The 16,536-nt window shown below is 47.1% G+C and overlaps 2 protein-coding genes across 15 annotated transcripts in view; both read left to right on the top strand.

Moving 5' to 3' along the window:
* Nucleotides 1-16,536, top strand: part of Fgfr1 (fibroblast growth factor receptor 1) — a 44,159-nt gene that overhangs the window by 23,227 nt on the left and 4,396 nt on the right. Inside the window, exons 2-10 of one of the 13 annotated variants that reach the window (XM_048792769.1) lie at nt 4,428-4,694; nt 6,024-6,107; nt 6,392-6,564; nt 9,358-9,481; nt 10,420-10,610; nt 12,487-12,631; nt 14,796-14,992; nt 15,815-15,960; nt 16,193-16,314. In XM_048792769.1, the coding sequence (XP_048648726.1) occupies nt 4,428-4,694; nt 6,024-6,107; nt 6,392-6,564; nt 9,358-9,481; nt 10,420-10,610; nt 12,487-12,631; nt 14,796-14,992; nt 15,815-15,960; nt 16,193-16,314 (1,449 nt within the window). Of the gene's footprint in view, nt 1-4,427; nt 4,695-6,023; nt 6,114-6,391; nt 6,565-9,357; nt 9,482-10,419; nt 10,611-11,614; nt 11,766-12,486; nt 12,632-14,795; nt 14,999-15,814; nt 15,961-16,192; nt 16,315-16,536 lie in introns of all 13 variants that reach the window. The other 12 variants (XM_015501276.2, XM_048792767.1, XM_015501278.2 and 9 more) reach the window with 12 other exon arrangements.
* Nucleotides 1-16,536, top strand: part of LOC107155321 (60S ribosomal protein L37a-like) — a 40,678-nt gene that overhangs the window by 22,553 nt on the left and 1,589 nt on the right. Inside the window, exons 2-3 of one of the 2 annotated variants that reach the window (XM_048792779.1) lie at nt 1,871-1,883; nt 3,317-3,330. The gene's annotated coding sequence lies outside the window, so the exon portion shown is untranslated. Of the gene's footprint in view, nt 1-1,870; nt 1,884-2,651; nt 2,658-3,316; nt 3,331-16,536 lie in introns of both variants that reach the window. The other variant, XM_048792778.1, reaches the window with a different exon arrangement.

Here is a 16,536-nt window from a genome sequence, read left to right as displayed (position 1 = left end):
TTGGTACCAGTACCATGCTGTTTTTGTTACTATTGCTCTGTAGTATAGTTTGAAGTCTGGTATCGCTATACCGCCTGATTCACACTTCCTGCTTAGCATTGTTTTTGCTATTCTGGGTCGTTTATTTTTCCATATGAATTTCATGATTGCTTTCTCTATTTCTACAAGAAATGCCGTTGGGATTTTGATTGGCATTGCATTAAACCTATAGAGTTGCTTGTTCTTAAGAAAGGCAAGACATGGACTTTTTTTAAAATTAATTAATTTATTTTAATTAGGTATATATGACAGCAGAATACACTTTGATTCATTGTACACAATTGCAGCACAACCTTACATTTCTATGGTTGTACATGATAAGACATGGACATTTTTGACAATTAAGAAAGAACACATTCAGATATCTGTTGACTGATGACTGCAAGTGGTATATCCATACAGTGAATATTTGTAGGCCATTAAAAGGAATAAAGTACTGCGACATTATGCAAAGTGGAAGAAGCCAGTCCACAAAACACTATCTATTGTATGATTTCACCAATATGGAGAATGGATAAATCCATAAAGATTGAAAGCAGATCAGTGGTGGGGTATGAGATGGGAGGTGACTTCTGTGGGTATAGGGTTTCTTTTGGTCTTGCAAAAATATTCTTAAGTCAGGTTGTGTTGATGGTTTTACAACTCTGAATACACAGCCCACTGTGTGTTCCTGTGGTTTCTGTACTTATGAATTCAACCAACCTTGGATGGGAAGTATTGAAGAAGGGTAGTTATCTGTACTGAATATGTACAGACGTTTTCCCCCTGGTTTTTATTCCCTAAATAATACAGTATAACAATGATTTATATTTGATTAGGTGATTAATCAAATGATTAATCTAGAGGTGATTTAAAGTATAGGAGGGGAAGTACCAAGGTTGTAAGCAAATGCCGTGCCATTTTATACAAGGGACTTGAGCATCCTCAGATTTTCATATGGGGTCGGGGGGCAGTTTCCTGGAACCAATCCCTCCTGGAAACCATGGGACAGTGTACCAAAAACCATTTAATTGTACACTTCAAATGGGTGAAATTTCTATCGTGTGAATTAATAATATTAATAATATTAATAATATTAATTGTGAAATTAAAATATAATTGTGAATTTATGTGGTTCACTTAGCAACCATTTTACAGAAAATTTAAGAATAGAGACACTAGTTTTATAGACTGAAGACTTTGGTGGGACCCTTTTTTTTTTTTTTTTTTTTGGGGTACCAGGGATTGAACTCAAGGGCACTCAACCACTGAGCCGCATCCCCAGTCCTATTTTGTATTTTATTTAGAGACAGTTGAGTTGCTTAGCGCCTCACCATTGCTGAGGCTGGCTTTGAACTCTCAATCCTCCTGTCTCAGCCTCCCAAGCTGCTGGGATTATGGGCCTGTGCCTCCGTGCCTGGCATTGGTGGGCTTTTTTGATGGTGGACTTAGAGTAGTCTAGGGCAGGAGGACTCTAGAGAGATGCTGATAGTTGTCAGCAGAACATAGTTGTATAGAGGGGAGGTTGTATTCAGGGCAGAGAACTCCTAGACTCAAAATGGAAGGCTCCTGTTAGGGAGAGAAGGTGGGACAGAACAGGTGGAAGAGATGAGGGGAGACTTAAAGGCCAACAGGGATATGGATACTAGCCTATTCATGGCTGGGATCTGGGTCTGGATGAGGAGAAAGGGGCCAGTCTGAACTGTAACCAGAAAGGCCACATAGGAGGTTATCCCAAGATGGAACCAGGAATGGGAAAGAATGAAACAAATGAGACACATTTGGCAGAGAACCAGGATCCAAAGGGTTGTATCAGGAGAAAAGAAAGCTGGTTCTTGAGGTTTTTTCATAGATCGTGTAGGAGAGTTTTGTTTGCACATTCTAGTTGAGACCAAGCCAGAGTGGGTGTAGGCAGGGCCAGGTCCCTTGGCTACTTTCTCTTGGGGACAAGTGTCTGAGTGTTCTCCTTGCTGTGATTTTTGTCTTTGTGAACTACTTTTCATCTCTGGGACCTGTTGAAATAGTCTGTGTGATGCCAGAGTCTAAGAATTTGAGTTCACTGTTGACCAACGGCTGATGCAGATCACGAGCTACAAAATATTTAATCAGTGAGGTCACTTGAGGGAAGTAAGATTTGATCAATAGGAGTGTCTGCTGTTTTCCTTTAAGGATCGAGTCCCAAACTGCTTTTCTTCTGCCTTCATTTGGCAAAACCACAAATCATTAAAAATGGAAAGAATAACTTTTTCTAAGACCCACAAAGCTTATTTTTAATCAACTGTGTGTTCTGCTCACTTTTGTGGTGTTCCCCTTCACCGGATTCACAAAAATAAATGTGTGTTAGGTTAGTAGTTTCCGAGCCCTTTTAAAATAGCACCCTCATTTCTGATGAGCCTAGATTTATGATACAAACCTTGAATTGAAGCAGCCAGGGTACAAGTCCCCTTGGAAGAAAACTGAGCCTCTGGTAGTTTGCAATGTTGACACCCATTGTCTGTCTGTTTGTCTGTCTGTCTCTCTCTCTCTCTTATTTTTGTATTTAAAGTGAGTCTTGCTGTGTTGCCCAGATTGACCTTGAACTCCTGAGCTAAGCAAGCCACCTGCCCCAGCCTCCTGAGTAGCTGGAATGATAGGAGTGTGTCACCAGGTCTGGCTTTAGACATTCATCTTTTTAAGTGTGTGTGTGTGTGTGTATATATATATATATACACACATACATACACACACATACATGCATACATTTAGTTGTAGATGGGCACATTATTATTTTATTTGTTTATCTTTATGTGGTGCCAGGGTTCGAACCCAGTGCCTCACACATGCTAGGCAATTGCTCTACCACTGAGCCATAACCCAGCCCCAGACATACATTTTTACTTCTAAGGATTCTACTGAGAACATGTGGTATACTTCAGAAAAAGACTCATTAAAATGAGGGGTGGGGCAAAGGAAAAAAGGGGATTCAGAGAAGAGAAGAGACATGAAGAGACCCTATCTGTGGCATTTATTCAGCAAGCATTTATTAAACAGCTCTTGGGTGCCAGGCACAAGACAGGTGGGGTGCTAGCTAGAGATCTGAAAGTCAATATGGCATCAGAGTGGGAGGGAGAAGCATTCCAGAAGGAATGCTTCCAGAAGGAGGTCCCTGCCAGGCCAAGCACTGGAGAGTGTGTGGAGAGAGCCAGGCAAAGACATGGGCCTGCAGGTGATGGGGCAGCAGCAGATTAGAATAGCATGTTGTGTTTCAGGGCCTTGTGGATCTGTGACAAGTTCCTCCTGAGTTTCTTTCGGTGAACAGGTGTGGAGCTGTAGGTCAGGTGGCAGGTGTGAGAGGCACCCAGTGCTTTCTTGTGGTGGAAGCCAGAGGCCAGCAGAATGCATGTACACCCTAAAAGGAAGTGGGAACTTTATTTCTCCCCTCCCCCATTAGTGAAGGGCAGTTGTTCAGTCTGGGATGGTAGGCTCCTAGATTCATTGGGATCACCGGCCTTCTTGCTAGCAAGAGTGAGCAAGTTCTCAGGAGAGGGACGGGTCTTCTTGGTGACATCAGATCTTGTGAGCCATGGACACTCTGGCTAGGTCTAAAGCCGCTGTCCAGAAAAGAGGGGTTGGGTGGGGTGGATGTGTGACAGTGTGTTATAGGGAGGAAGGTGGCACACACATGAGAGGGTGAGTCCGGGCAGTGGGATGAGGAGAAAAAGGGGCTTTGTGTGCAGCAGCTTCTGCTGCCAGAGCAAGTGTGGGTTTTGTGGCAGCTGCAGGCCCCCGTTCCTAATATAGGCAAAAGCTCCAAATCTTCGGGACGACACCTGTTAGCTGGAGGCTCCCCTAAGCTGACCTCTCCTTGGGCTGTCTCTCTCACATTCACATCTGACTCACTGGGGGGCCAGATACCCACCCTCACTGAACCCTGTGAACCCAGGGCCTTCTCCCAAAGTGGGTGTTGTGGGGGCTGCTGGATTTTTGAGGAGCAGCACTTACTCAGCCGTCACTAGGGAAAGGGGTGAGGCTGACCTAGCCAAGAGAAATGGGGTGTTCCTCTTGGGAAGTGGCCATTCCTGATGAAGAGCTGAGGGTGTGGGGAGAGGGCACCCTGGACACGAGTCCTGGTGAAGGCCAACTTTCCCCCTAGGATGGGGGGAATGAAGTGTGATTCGCTTAATGCTGCTGCAGCTGCTTCCTAACTTTGCCTCTTTCTTCCTTTGACTTTTGGAGGAGTGGGGTGGAGAAGAGGACGTTGGGGTCCTAGGTAGCCAGCTGCTTCCAATCCCTGCCTCCCCAGCTGTGTGTCTGGGGTGAGTGAGGCCTGGGAGGTCGATGCTCGCTGTGGCTAGCGTAACTCCCTTTGTCTCTCCCCTCCTTCCTCTCCCCTCTTGATTCCTCTTCCTGGCCCCCATGGGTGGCTGCAGCTCAGCCCTGGGGAGCCCCTGTGGAAGTGGAGTCCCTCCTGGTCCACCCTGGTGACCTGCTGCAGCTTCGCTGTCGGCTGCGGGACGATGTGCAGAGCATCAACTGGCTGCGAGACGGGGTACAGCTGGTGGAAAGCAACCGTACCCGCATCACAGGGGAGGAGGTGGAGGTGCGGGATTCCGTGCCCGCTGACTCTGGCCTCTACACCTGTGTGACCAGCAGCCCCTCTGGCAGCGACACCACCTACTTCTCCGTCAATGTCTCAGGTTGGTAGCCAATCCCTATCCTTACCTTCCCCCCTGGACCCACCCCTCTGACTCTCTCTGCTAGTTTCAGGGGGAGGTGAACCTCCTTCCCTGCCATGATCTGCCCCCACTCTGCTTCAGAAACTGCTGCCCACTAACATTGCTCCCTGCCCGCCGCGTGGCTTAGCTCTCAAAGGGGTGACCAGGTAGGGCAGACCACAGGCCAGATATGTGGGGCTTCTAAGACCTACTTCAGAGGAGTGGCTGATGCTCTTGGGATGTTAAGAGCCTACGATGTTCCTACCACAACTTACCCAGATCACCAGGATGCTAAGTGGTTCTTTCTCAGCCAGCTTCCACCCTGCCACTACCTTGCCACTTGGACTTGATACTGAGCTTAGTGACTAGAGCCCCAGAATATGTGGTGAGTCCCTGCTGTGATGGGAAGGACCCATCCAGATGCACCGTCTCCACAGGCTTTACAGAAATACCTGCCAACCAGCTCTTGGAGCTGTGCCAGAGCAGCCAGAGAGCTCTGTGACTTTGGGAATCTACTACTTTTAGATTGTGACTTTCACAAAACTACTATCCAAGGAAGTAAAGCCGTTTGTGTACCCCAGGATGCAGACTTGGCACCTCCTCCCAGACATCACTGAGAACCTGCCCCACTATGAGGGACTTGCCTTCTTTATTTCCCTCCAGATCCCCCAAAGTGCCAGAAGGACTGGAAAAAGCTCTGGCATGAGCCCTGTTGCTGACTACATGGGTGTGAAGCCTGTTCTTTTAAGGGGTGGATACTTGTTGGGCAGAGATGTTGGTAGTGGTGGGCTCCCCATCTGCTGTGGTTAAAAGGGCATCTCCCAAACCTTAGCAGAGCCACGCAAGGGAACCATGACTTTGGAAATAGCTCCTAGCCACAGTGTGCCTCAATCTGCCTGTATTTCCCAGAGGTTGGCAGTCTAAAGAAGGATGTAGGTTCCCTGGCTTGCTACTGTGACACCCAGGACAATCAGGTGGTGCCATGAGCAGAGAGAGGGCCTCTGAGTGCAGGATGGAGTTAAGTTAGCGGAACAGCTGCTTCTGGTGGAGCATTCAGAGGAGAGGCTTCTGGGCAGAGAGGGGCAGTGCACTGGGTTGAGGAAGGGAGGAGACAGCACTGGAGCACACAATTTTTAGTTTCCGTCCCATTGAAAGATTGTCACCAAGGGAAAAGTGGGACTGGGAGTCCTCATGGGGAGGGGTGGCTGGATTCATCTATGACTATACAAGCCTTAAGGGGGTGACTGTTGTTGTGGATGGAAATCTAGAGGTGCCTCAGAGGGACCTTCAGTGCCCTTCTTCTTCCTGTAGATGCACTCCCCTCCTCGGAGGATGACGATGACGATGATGACTCCTCTTCAGAGGAGAAAGAGACAGATAACACCAAACCAAACCGTATGCGTGAGACACTGTTTCCTTCCTTACTGCCTTTGGGGCCTGGGAGTTGGGTTTAAGCGGGAAGTGGGAGGCTTCATTGAAGCGGGAAGGAAGAAGCAGAGGGCACCCAGGGTCATGGTGCCTAGTTGCCCTCCCTTTAAATGTTCTGATAATTGCTGGGCACTGCTCTCAAGGGTTGGGCAGATGGGTGGGGCGCCTCCAGGTCCTACCCAGACCTTGTCCCAGAGCCTGACCATCCCTCTCCCCCATCCCTCTTGTCTCTCTTGGCTTTCCCTGGGCAGCCGTAGCTCCATATTGGACATCCCCAGAAAAGATGGAAAAGAAATTGCATGCAGTGCCAGCTGCCAAGACAGTGAAGTTCAAATGCCCTTCCAGTGGGACACCTAACCCCACACTGCGCTGGTTGAAAAATGGGAAAGAATTCAAACCTGACCACAGGATTGGAGGCTACAAGGTACACACGTGTATACACAGATATGAACAGCAGAAAAGTTTGAGAAAAGGGAATGGAAGAGCTGAGATAGATAGATGATCCTTACTTATTACATGCCTTTAATTAGTGTTTTGTTTGTGGTTTTTTTGTTGAGGTTTTTGGTACTAAGGATGGAAGCCAGGGCCTTATGCACGTTAAACACACACTCTACCACTGAACAGCTATACCATCAGCCCCCTTTAATTGTTTCAAATAATGCTTTTTAACTATAATGGTAATGTATTTTTAAAAATTTCAATCTAAAAAAATGTGAATAAATTTTAAAATCTTTTTTTAATGTGTATAGCAGTTTAACAAAATTGATCATGTTGTATAATTTCTTATTATTTGTTAACAACACTATGAGTCTTTTTCAAGCATGAGTGTTTGAACAGTAATTTTTCGTGGTTTACTTAAGATTCCATTATAACTATAAAGCACTAATAATTTTTTTTTTTTTTTAAGATTTCATTATAGGCTGGGATTGTAGCTCAGTAGTAGAGCGCTTGCCTCGCACAGGTGAGGCACTGGGTTCAATTCTTAGCACCACATAAAAGTAAATAAATAAACTAAAGGTATTGTGTCCATCTACAACTAAAAAAATTTTTTTTGAAATATTTTATTATAGCCAAGCATGGGGGTGCACACCTGTAATTTTAGCTACTAGGAAGGCTTAGGTGGGAGGATCCCAAGTTTGAGGACAGCATCCACAATTTAGCAAGACCCTGTCCCAGATTTTTAATTTTTTTATTGTTTTGTACCAGTGATTAAATCCAGGGGCACTTAACTACTGAGCTCCCACCCCCAGCCCTCCACCCACCCCACCTTTTTTAAGTTGTCAATGGACCTTTCTTTTATTTATTTTTATGTGGTGCTGAGGATCGAACCCAGTCCCTCACACATGCCAGCCAAGCACTCTACCACTGAGTTACAGCCCCAGACCCTTTTTATTCTTTTTTTGAGGGGGGGAGTGGTGGGGGGGATTGAACCCAGGGCCTTGTGCATGTACTCTACCAACCAAGCTATATCCGCAACCCCTTATTTTTTATTCTGAGACAGGGTCTTGCTAAGTTGCTTAGGGCCTCATGAATTTGCAATTCTCTGTCTTAGCCTCTGAAGCTGCTGGAATTACAGATGTGCATCAGAATATTTTTTAAAAGGGTTGGGGATATAGCTCAGTAGTAAAGTGCCCTGGATTCAATCCCTAGTACCAAGAGAAGAAAGAAAAAAAGGAAAGAAGGTTCCATTGTAAAAATACCCTGTGATTTTAATGAACAATTTGAGCTATTAGATATTTTCTAGTTTTTCACCAACGTAATTGTTACAGAAGATATAATCAGCATTTTGAAATGTGTGTCCTTAGGACAGACTGCTGGAAATAGTTTTCAGGTCATCAAAGGATGTGAGTGTTTTTTAAACTGTTGATTCATATTACCCAATTACTACTACTATTTTTTTTTTTTTTTTTGTAGGCTGGGGATTCAACCCGGGGCCTTGCACTTCCTAAGCATATACTCTCTTATTGAGCTGCATCTCCAAGCTCCAATTACTTTCTTAAAAGGGGAAAATTAATTCACCTTCCCATAGTAGAGTATGAGAATGACAAGTTTACTAGACCTCTGCCAACAGATTAAGACAAAAAGTTGTTTTTGGTTTTTTTGTTTTGTTTTGTTTTGCGGTGGTTGGGGTGGAACCAGGGACTGAACTCAGGGGCTCTTGATCAGTGAGGCACATTCCCAGCTCTATTTTGTATTTTATTTAGAGATAGGGTCTCACTGAGTTGCTTAGCGCCTTGCTTTTGCTGAGGCTGGCTTTGAACTGGTAGTCCTCCTGCCTCAGCCTCTCAAGCCATACATTTTCTTTTCCTTCTTTCTTTTTCTTTCTTTCTTTCTTTCTTTTTTTTTTTTTTGTGTGTGTGTGTTGTTTTCCTTATTAATTAAATTAGAAATCTCATGTTAATAAGCAACTTTCATTTCCTCTGGTAAATTCTGTTATATCCTTTGTCCGTTTGTATTTATAGGAAGAACATCTTTGTCTTAAGCCTTTCTTCAGAGTCTCTGATAATGTTTAGCTTTCGTATCATCTAGCTTCTTTTCTAAGCAGAGGGAACCAGAAAGAATAGGGAAAGGTTTTTAAGTTCATTCACCAAGCACTTACTGTCTGCAAGTTACTGTGTTTCAGATGGGACAACATAGCATTCCTGCCCATAAAGATATTCTGGTCTAATAAGAGGGCACATGTCCATGAGAAGCTATTTTTAAAATGAGACCATGATTAGTGCTTCAGTGGAGATGCAGAAGAGGAAAGGATGAGAACAGATCTGACCAGATATTCAACTTGAGGCAAAGATGGGTTTTGAAATGAAGTGTCAGAGGCAGCCAAGAACTATTAAGGAGGCTCTCTTAGGAGGAGAGCACAAGAATGGCACAAGAATGGAATGGACAGAAGTGCAGATTGGGAAGATTCCTAGTGAATTGGGGAGAGAGTGCAGAAAGCACATTTGCCCACATCATGGCTGGCCTTAAATGCCACAGTGAAGATGTTCAGAGTTCTCAGACCCATCTTCCATTTTGCAGGATATGTTCTCTCTGAGTATAAATGGGTAAATGGGTGGGCCCTTTCTACTTGGTTCTGACTAACATTGCAGCCTGGGGCCACATGCTGCCTGCTCTGATTGGAAGGGGCTGTGCTACGGGGTGCCAGTACCGCCTTGTGGCTTTCACCTGCATTCTCCTTCAGACTCTCAATGGAACCCTTTGGCATGTATCCCTGCAGGTCCGTTATGCCACCTGGAGCATCATAATGGACTCTGTGGTGCCTTCAGACAAAGGCAACTACACCTGTATTGTGGAGAATGAGTATGGCAGCATTAACCACACCTATCAGCTCGACGTCGTGGGTAAGTCAGCCAAAGTGGCAGGAGTAGGCTTGGAGGAAAGGGCAGGGGCTGGCAAACACAGGATTCCTAGATAGCATGTAGCACTGCACTTCCTCTACTAAGCCTGACTTTTCTTATCTACAAAATAGAGTGAAGAAGGTCAGACAAAGATACATCTGAAAGCTATATGTTACTGTGGAGCAGAAGATGCTATTGATGGTCCATCCTGAAAGATGTGGCTTGTGCATTGATGCTAAATGTAGCATAATGTTAGCACATAACCTTGAGGCTTAGTGAAGCCAGACACTCTGTGAATGTAGAATCACAGCATGTACCCACTCTGGGGCATCACAGGAGACTCCAAGAGGAATACCATGCCCCTTGGGGCTATGATTGCAGCCCAGTTCTTCTAGAAGATCTGGATCTCATGCTCCCAAGATCTTGGGGTGCAATGTCACAGCCAGCATCCTGCCCTGGCTTTGATAGTATATTCTGAGAAGATTGTGGTCCCAGAGGTCTGGCGTAGGTCTTAGATTCTGGTTTTTGACAAGCTCTTGGTTGATGCTGCCATTGCTGCTCTTGACTATGCTCAGGACAGCAAGAGTCTGAGTGACTATGATTCTAGTTGACAAGTAGGCTGTGGATGTTACAGGTAGACTGGGGATGTGACTGAGTTGCAGCGTTCTTCATGTAGACAAGAATCTGACTGTGTCTGTGAATGTGGGTACATTGCCTCAGAGAGGAGGTTCCTGAGGGCTTGGGGCTAGAAGACAGTATCCCTTCTCCCAGGTTCAAGGGCTCAGCAGAAGCACCAGGAAGGGCACTGCCTATCACTGGGAAAGCTGAGGGGGCACCAATGTGGGCATACCTCTCTTTAGGATGATATCCTCTGTCAGCATCCCAGCCAGGACCAGATCATGGCAGGGTCTGACAAGCCTGTCCTCTCCATTGTTCTACAGAGCGGTCCCCACACCGGCCTATCCTACAGGCAGGATTGCCTGCCAACAAGACAGTGGCCCTGGGCAGCAATGTGGAGTTCATGTGTAAGGTGTACAGTGACCCACAGCCCCACATCCAGTGGCTGAAGCACATCGAGGTGAATGGGAGTAAGATTGGTCCAGACAACCTGCCTTATGTCCAGATCTTGAAGGTAATCTTGGCCCCAGTTTTTATGGGCCAGTGTGCTGGGAAGGTGACCAATATCTCCTAGGGGCTCAAGTCTCTGTGGTCAGGCCCAGTACCTAGGACTGGGACTAAACCCTTAACCTTCAGGCATACACTCGCCATAGTAGGGTTCTAACCACATTCCCTAGGACTAGTGACATATCACAATGTAGATGTGAGCTGGGAACACGTGGCTGGGGAGTGAGCCATGCCAGTTTCTAAAAGTGTGGAAAGTGACAGCTAGGACTTCTGGGTCAGCCACTCAGTGCATTTGGATTCCTGTTTATTCATTGCCTGAGACCAAAAACTTTCCAGGTAGGGTCTCCTGGTCTTGACCCTGCTAGATTCCCAAGTTAGGGTGTTTCAGCAAGTGGGTGAATGATAACAAAGTTTAGTTGGAAAAGCAAATGCCACTTATAAATTCTAAGCGGTATGAGGAGTAATGGCATTTTCTTCCTTTTTCCTTTCACTCCCAGACTTTCATTGTCCCTGAATGCTCCATTAATCAAGGGAAGGTAATTGGCTAAATCTCCAGTGGATCTTGCAACAGGAAGTAACCAGAAGCTGGGAAAGTGGTTTACCTTCTTGTCCCAGAGTTAGATCGCATCCTCCCCTGACTTGGCTGTCCCAAAGATTTATCGGCTGACCCTTCTCTCCACCACTGGTGCTGAAACTACTCTGGAGGAAAAGGGGTCATAGCCTTGGCCTTGGCCTGTTTCCATAATACCTGCTTCAGTCCTGAAGGAGTGGGTTTAACACAAATAGAACATTTGCTTTGGGACAGTGGTTTCTTTCTTTTTAAAAAAATTTTAATCAAATGTTTCAGAGGGGCCAACCTTGTTTTGTCCTACTCAAAAGGGGAAAATTATAAATCCCTCAGTGTTTCCCTTGCCTTGGCTCCATGGGCCTGCCTGAAAGTGACACAGGAGCAAAGTATGGCCACATCTCAGTGTTTGCCCAACTGACTGGTGTGTCGTTGGTTTGTTCCAGCATTCGGGGATTAATAGCTCGGATGCGGAGGTGCTGACCCTGTTCAATGTGACAGAGGCCCAGAGCGGGGAGTATGTGTGTAAGGTTTCCAATTATATTGGTGAAGCTAACCAGTCTGCGTGGCTCACTGTCACCAGACCTGTGGCAAAAGGTAAAGGGGAGATGGACGGGACCCTGTGCTGGGAACTTGATTTAGGCCCCACACTGCTGGGGCAGGAGGGGAAGCGAGCGCCGACTCTCCCTGTTATCCTACTGTATTCCTAGTGCCCAGAGCCATGGAAAAATACCTGGCCTGGGAGGCTGGTTTGGTTTGGTACTGTGTTGGTGGCTCCCTCTGTGCCTCTTGTGTGTTCCTTGGCTGTATGTATATCTGCATATGGACTTTTGCTGTGTTAGGAATGATGGTTTGAGTGGTGGATGAAAGAAGGGACCAGGTGTTCCCTTGCAAGGTGTGTGTGTGTGTGTGTGTGTGTGTGTGTGTGCACGCACAGCACCCTTCCTTCCCTTCTGTGTATACCTTAACTTTCTTTACCTGAAACCAAACAGCCCCCCACCTGCCAGGCCCCATTTCTCCATGCCGCCCACCGCCCGCATGCTTGGATGGGCCAGTGGCTGCCAGCGTCTGGTGAAGGGTCATAACCAGCCATCCTCTTCTCAGGTCTGCCGGAGTTCCTCCCTCAGGGCCTCAGTCTCTTCCTCTAACAGGTCTCGCTGCCTGGTGGTTTTTGTTTGTTCCTTATTGCAAAGGAGACGCTGGGGAGCATTTCTTCCTCTGGTTTTTTTTCCCCTCTTCTCTCTCTCTCCCTTTCTCTGTGTCTCTTCGAGGTCCCATGTCTGGTGCTTGTCCATTTTGCTTCCGTTGTCTCTTCTAGACTGCCGGAGTTAATACCACCGACAAAGAGATGGAAGTGCTTCATTTAAGAAATGTCTCCTTTGAGGACGCGGGGGAGTATACGTGCTTGGCGGGTAACTCTATCGGACTCTCCCATCACTCTGCATGGTTGACCGTTCTGGAAGGTATACACTGTACTTCTCCTCTCGATGTCCTGCCCTTGCCATGGGCACGGGGGGAGCATGCATTGTGTGGCTAGAGGACATACAGTGCCAGGAGAGGTGGGTAGAGGGATGGCTCCTGCCTACCATGTGCCCTTTTTTGCTCCACCTTGGAGGGTTGCATCCTCTCGGCTCAAGAGGTTCCTGGTTTTGCAGGAACACAGAGGTGTTCCACCTGTATACCTGCATCTGTCTCTCCCCTTGGCCAATGCAATGCATGCACGGGCTCTGGTTTACCGTGCAGCTGGGCCCTTCTCCAGGGCAGGCTCCTTCCCTCCTTGGGTCCAGCAGCTTTCCCTCATCCACTTGGTGCTGAGTGTCTTAATTTCCAATATTGTTTTGGCCAGTCCCAAGTGTCAGAAAGGCTTGCCATTTGAAGGACCAGCGCTGGTCCACCCCTCTATACTGCCATCCTCTGTCACTACCTAGACAGTAAACTTCAGCTGCCTTGAGTCAGACCTGTCTCTGGAAGCTACTGGAGGCATGATGATCCTCTCTGGCTACTGCCAACCCTCCTCTCTCAAGAAAGGAGGTCTGTATGTTGAACCAGGACAGAAGGAGCCTGCAACCTGTGTAGGGTGGTGGACTGGTGACTGCAGGGCCAATGCTAGTTGTGACTGCATCTCTAAGGGACCTGCATGTGGTCTGGGTGCTGCTGTGTCCTGTGGCTGCTTAGACTGCCCTCCTTTCTCTTCTCTTTCCCTATGCCCCTGTCTGATCTGCTTGCCCAGCAAGGTTTCACAATGCCCTGCTTGTGACAGAGAAGTGTTCTGTTTTTATCATTGTTCCTGTCTCTGTCCTGTCTGTGCTCCCAATGAGTTGTCTTCGTTTCTCAACATTGGGGAAAGAAAAAAACAGAACCTTTCTCCACTAGAACCCTTCTCCCCTTATTAGCTCAGCTGTCTCCTTGTCAGGACTTGAGGCTCACTCCAGGGCTGTGCTTTGTGCCCCTCTGGGAGGGCTCCCAGGGATGCCGCCTTCCTGGTAGCTGGCTGGTGTTTTAAAGGGAGGATTGGGAGAACTATAGAAGGGGGAGGACTGTCCACATGGTGGGGCAGAGAGTGCTCCCTGAAGCTGGCACCAAGTTTCTCGTGTTGAAGGAAAACACGAACCAGGGAACTAACTGGTGTGGCTTCTGTAGGCATGGATGTGAATTCTAAATAGAGGGCAGGAGAAGAGAATAAAATAATGCCTCCTTCCATTTCCTAAAGTTTTGAGTCCTACAGAACCTGTGGAGTTCTTAAGAATAGGGAAAAAAAATGTTTGTTTTTCATCTAGAGCAGTCCAAACATGTTTAAAACTCAAAATCAGTTTTGCCTGGGGCTGGGGATGTGGCTCAAGCCTGGCATGCGCGGGTCGCTGGGTTCGATCCTCAGCACCACATAAAAATAAAATAAAGATGTTGTATCTACCGAAAACTAAAAAATAAATATTAAAAACATTCTAAAAAAAAAAAAATCAGTTTTGCCTGAGGTTTGGCAAGGTATAAATATTTACATGTCTGACCTGACAGATGACACAGACGTGAAGCGGGAAGTTTAGTCAGGACACAGGCGGGTCCCTACCTTCCCTTTCTTTGTCCCCTGAATTCCCCTGTATTGCCAGGTATTGCAGCATACAGGGCTGAACGAGATATAGGCCCCACCTTCAATGACCTCCTGAGCCCTTGGGGACAAGGTCTCAGAAACTGTCTGTTCCCATGTGATAAGTGTGTGTGTGTACAGTGCTGAGGCTGTGCTGAGAAGGGCCTTGTTTCCATGAGGAGCCTGAAAAAGGCATGCGAAGAGACTTCTCAGCTGCTTCTGGGGTACCTGATAACCTGTCTAGCCAGCAGTTCATTCTTGTGAGCGAGGAGTGTCTGAGATAAGGGAGGATGGGACTTGTGTAGCGAGATAGTCTAGTCCATTCCCTTTAAGGGCTTCAAGTCAGTTTAAAGACAACACAAAAGTTTCAGGACGTCTAATCCCCTGTGTTAGAATCACAATCCTAGCTAGGACCTGTCTTGGTTCTTCCCCCTCCCTAAAAGTTCCCAGGGGAAAGGAGATGGGTTTCATGTTTCTTATGGAGCGGGGCCTCTTATGGACGGGGGCCCCCAGAGCCTGCTAACAACCTGTTCACACTGACTCAGCCCTGGAAGAGAGACCGGCAGTGATGACCTCACCCCTGTACCTGGAGATCATCATCTACTGCACAGGGGCCTTCCTCATCTCCTGCATGGTGGGCTCTGTCATCATCTACAAGATGAAGAGTGGCACCAAGAAGAGTGACTTCCATAGCCAGATGGCCGTGCACAAGCTGGCCAAGAGCATCCCTCTGCGCAGACAGGTAACAGAAAGTAGATGGGGGATTCGCATGCTCTCTGCCACCTTCTCTTCCTGGGCCTCCAGGGACTTCTCTCACATGATTTCATGCCTTGTCCCCTCCACTATCCCTAATCTTCTTCAGGCTTTGCTTTCTGGCCTCTAGGCCTCTTGAACGTTCTAGGTGTTCCCAAATCAGTTTCACACTGCTGTTCATGCCTGTAAAGTCACAAATACAGCTGTCCCACTCACCTGGCACTGAATTTAGAGAAAGTCTTGTCTTAAATGTGAAGCTGATATCATGCATTTGGACTGTCCCCAGGGCTGATTAGAGGTGGAGAAGGCCTGATTAGGTCCTCCATGCCCCCCTCCTTTTAGTGTGCCCCTCCCTCAGGAAAGAAACCTCCCAGGAGGTGAAGGTGTATGCAGGAATGACCATTCACTCAGAACACTGCTGACTCTGGAAGTTGCTTTAGGGGTTAGGAAACTATAATCTGAGGGCAAGGTTTTTACAAAGAATTGGGAAAAGAATAGTTTTGTTATTGTGATAGAGCTGTAAAATATCAAGCTGAAAGAAGTACATTTGGGTCTGTTCATTTAAAAGGTGAGTAAAGTGAAGTCCAGAAAGGCTAGTCAGGTGGTGGAAATCAGTCAAGTTCTAGAACTTTGGTCTTCTGACCTCAGATGGTCTTTCTGCCACTCTGCATTGAGGGAAGCATGTCATGTATACAGAAGCGTACCTCTGCCATGGTTAAAAGCCCTGATGAGGAACTGAAAGGAACCTGCTACTGCCACTCCCCCGCTCCCCACACCCTTGCTAGAAGGGTGACCCCACTCTCCCCTGCAGGTGTCAGCTGACTCCAGTGCATCCATGAACTCTGGGGTACTTCTGGTTCGACCCTCTCGTCTCTCCTCTAGTGGGACCCCCATGCTAGCTGGGGTCTCTGAATATGAGCTTCCTGAAGATCCCCGCTGGGAGCTACCCAGAGACAGGTACTACTCTAACTCCCAAGTTTTTCAGGACTCCCTTTGCTTGTCATTCTATGATGGGAACTGTGTATACCATGAATTCCAGGGAGTAAAGGTATATGAGTGCTTCCAGAGCGAATGCTGCCTGCTCTGTGCTCTCACTTGGATGAAATATGGAGAGGCAGAGATGGGGTGTCATAAAGACTTTTGACTTTTACTAGCCCCAGCTTACACTGTTCTCTTTTCCCCACAAAAGACTGGTCTTGGGTAAACCCCTGGGAGAAGGCTGCTTTGGGCAGGTGGTATTGGCAGAGGCCATTGGGCTGGACAAGGACAAACCCAACCGTGTGACCAAAGTGGCCGTGAAGATGTTGAAGTGTAAGTAATGTTTCTGCCTTGCAAAAGAAAACCCTTCCCTTTCTAGGCAAACTAGAGTCTCAACCAAGTGGGATACCTTCTCTGGTGCTTTCAGTGCCTATACCTGCTATGCTGCCTACATGGGTTACCTGCGAGTAGAAGGGCATTCTGTGCCCTGAGATGTGAGATGGCTATTATCATCTCACCTCGTTCTCTCTTTTTTTTTTTTTTTTGGGTACTGGG

This window comes from Marmota marmota, unplaced genomic scaffold, assembly GCF_001458135.2.
Source record: "Marmota marmota marmota unplaced genomic scaffold, marMar, whole genome shotgun sequence".
NCBI classification, from domain to species: domain Eukaryota; kingdom Metazoa; phylum Chordata; class Mammalia; order Rodentia; family Sciuridae; genus Marmota; species Marmota marmota.
The sequence above is the reverse complement of the archived record's forward strand: the minus strand, read 5'-3'. Positions and strand labels throughout refer to the sequence as shown.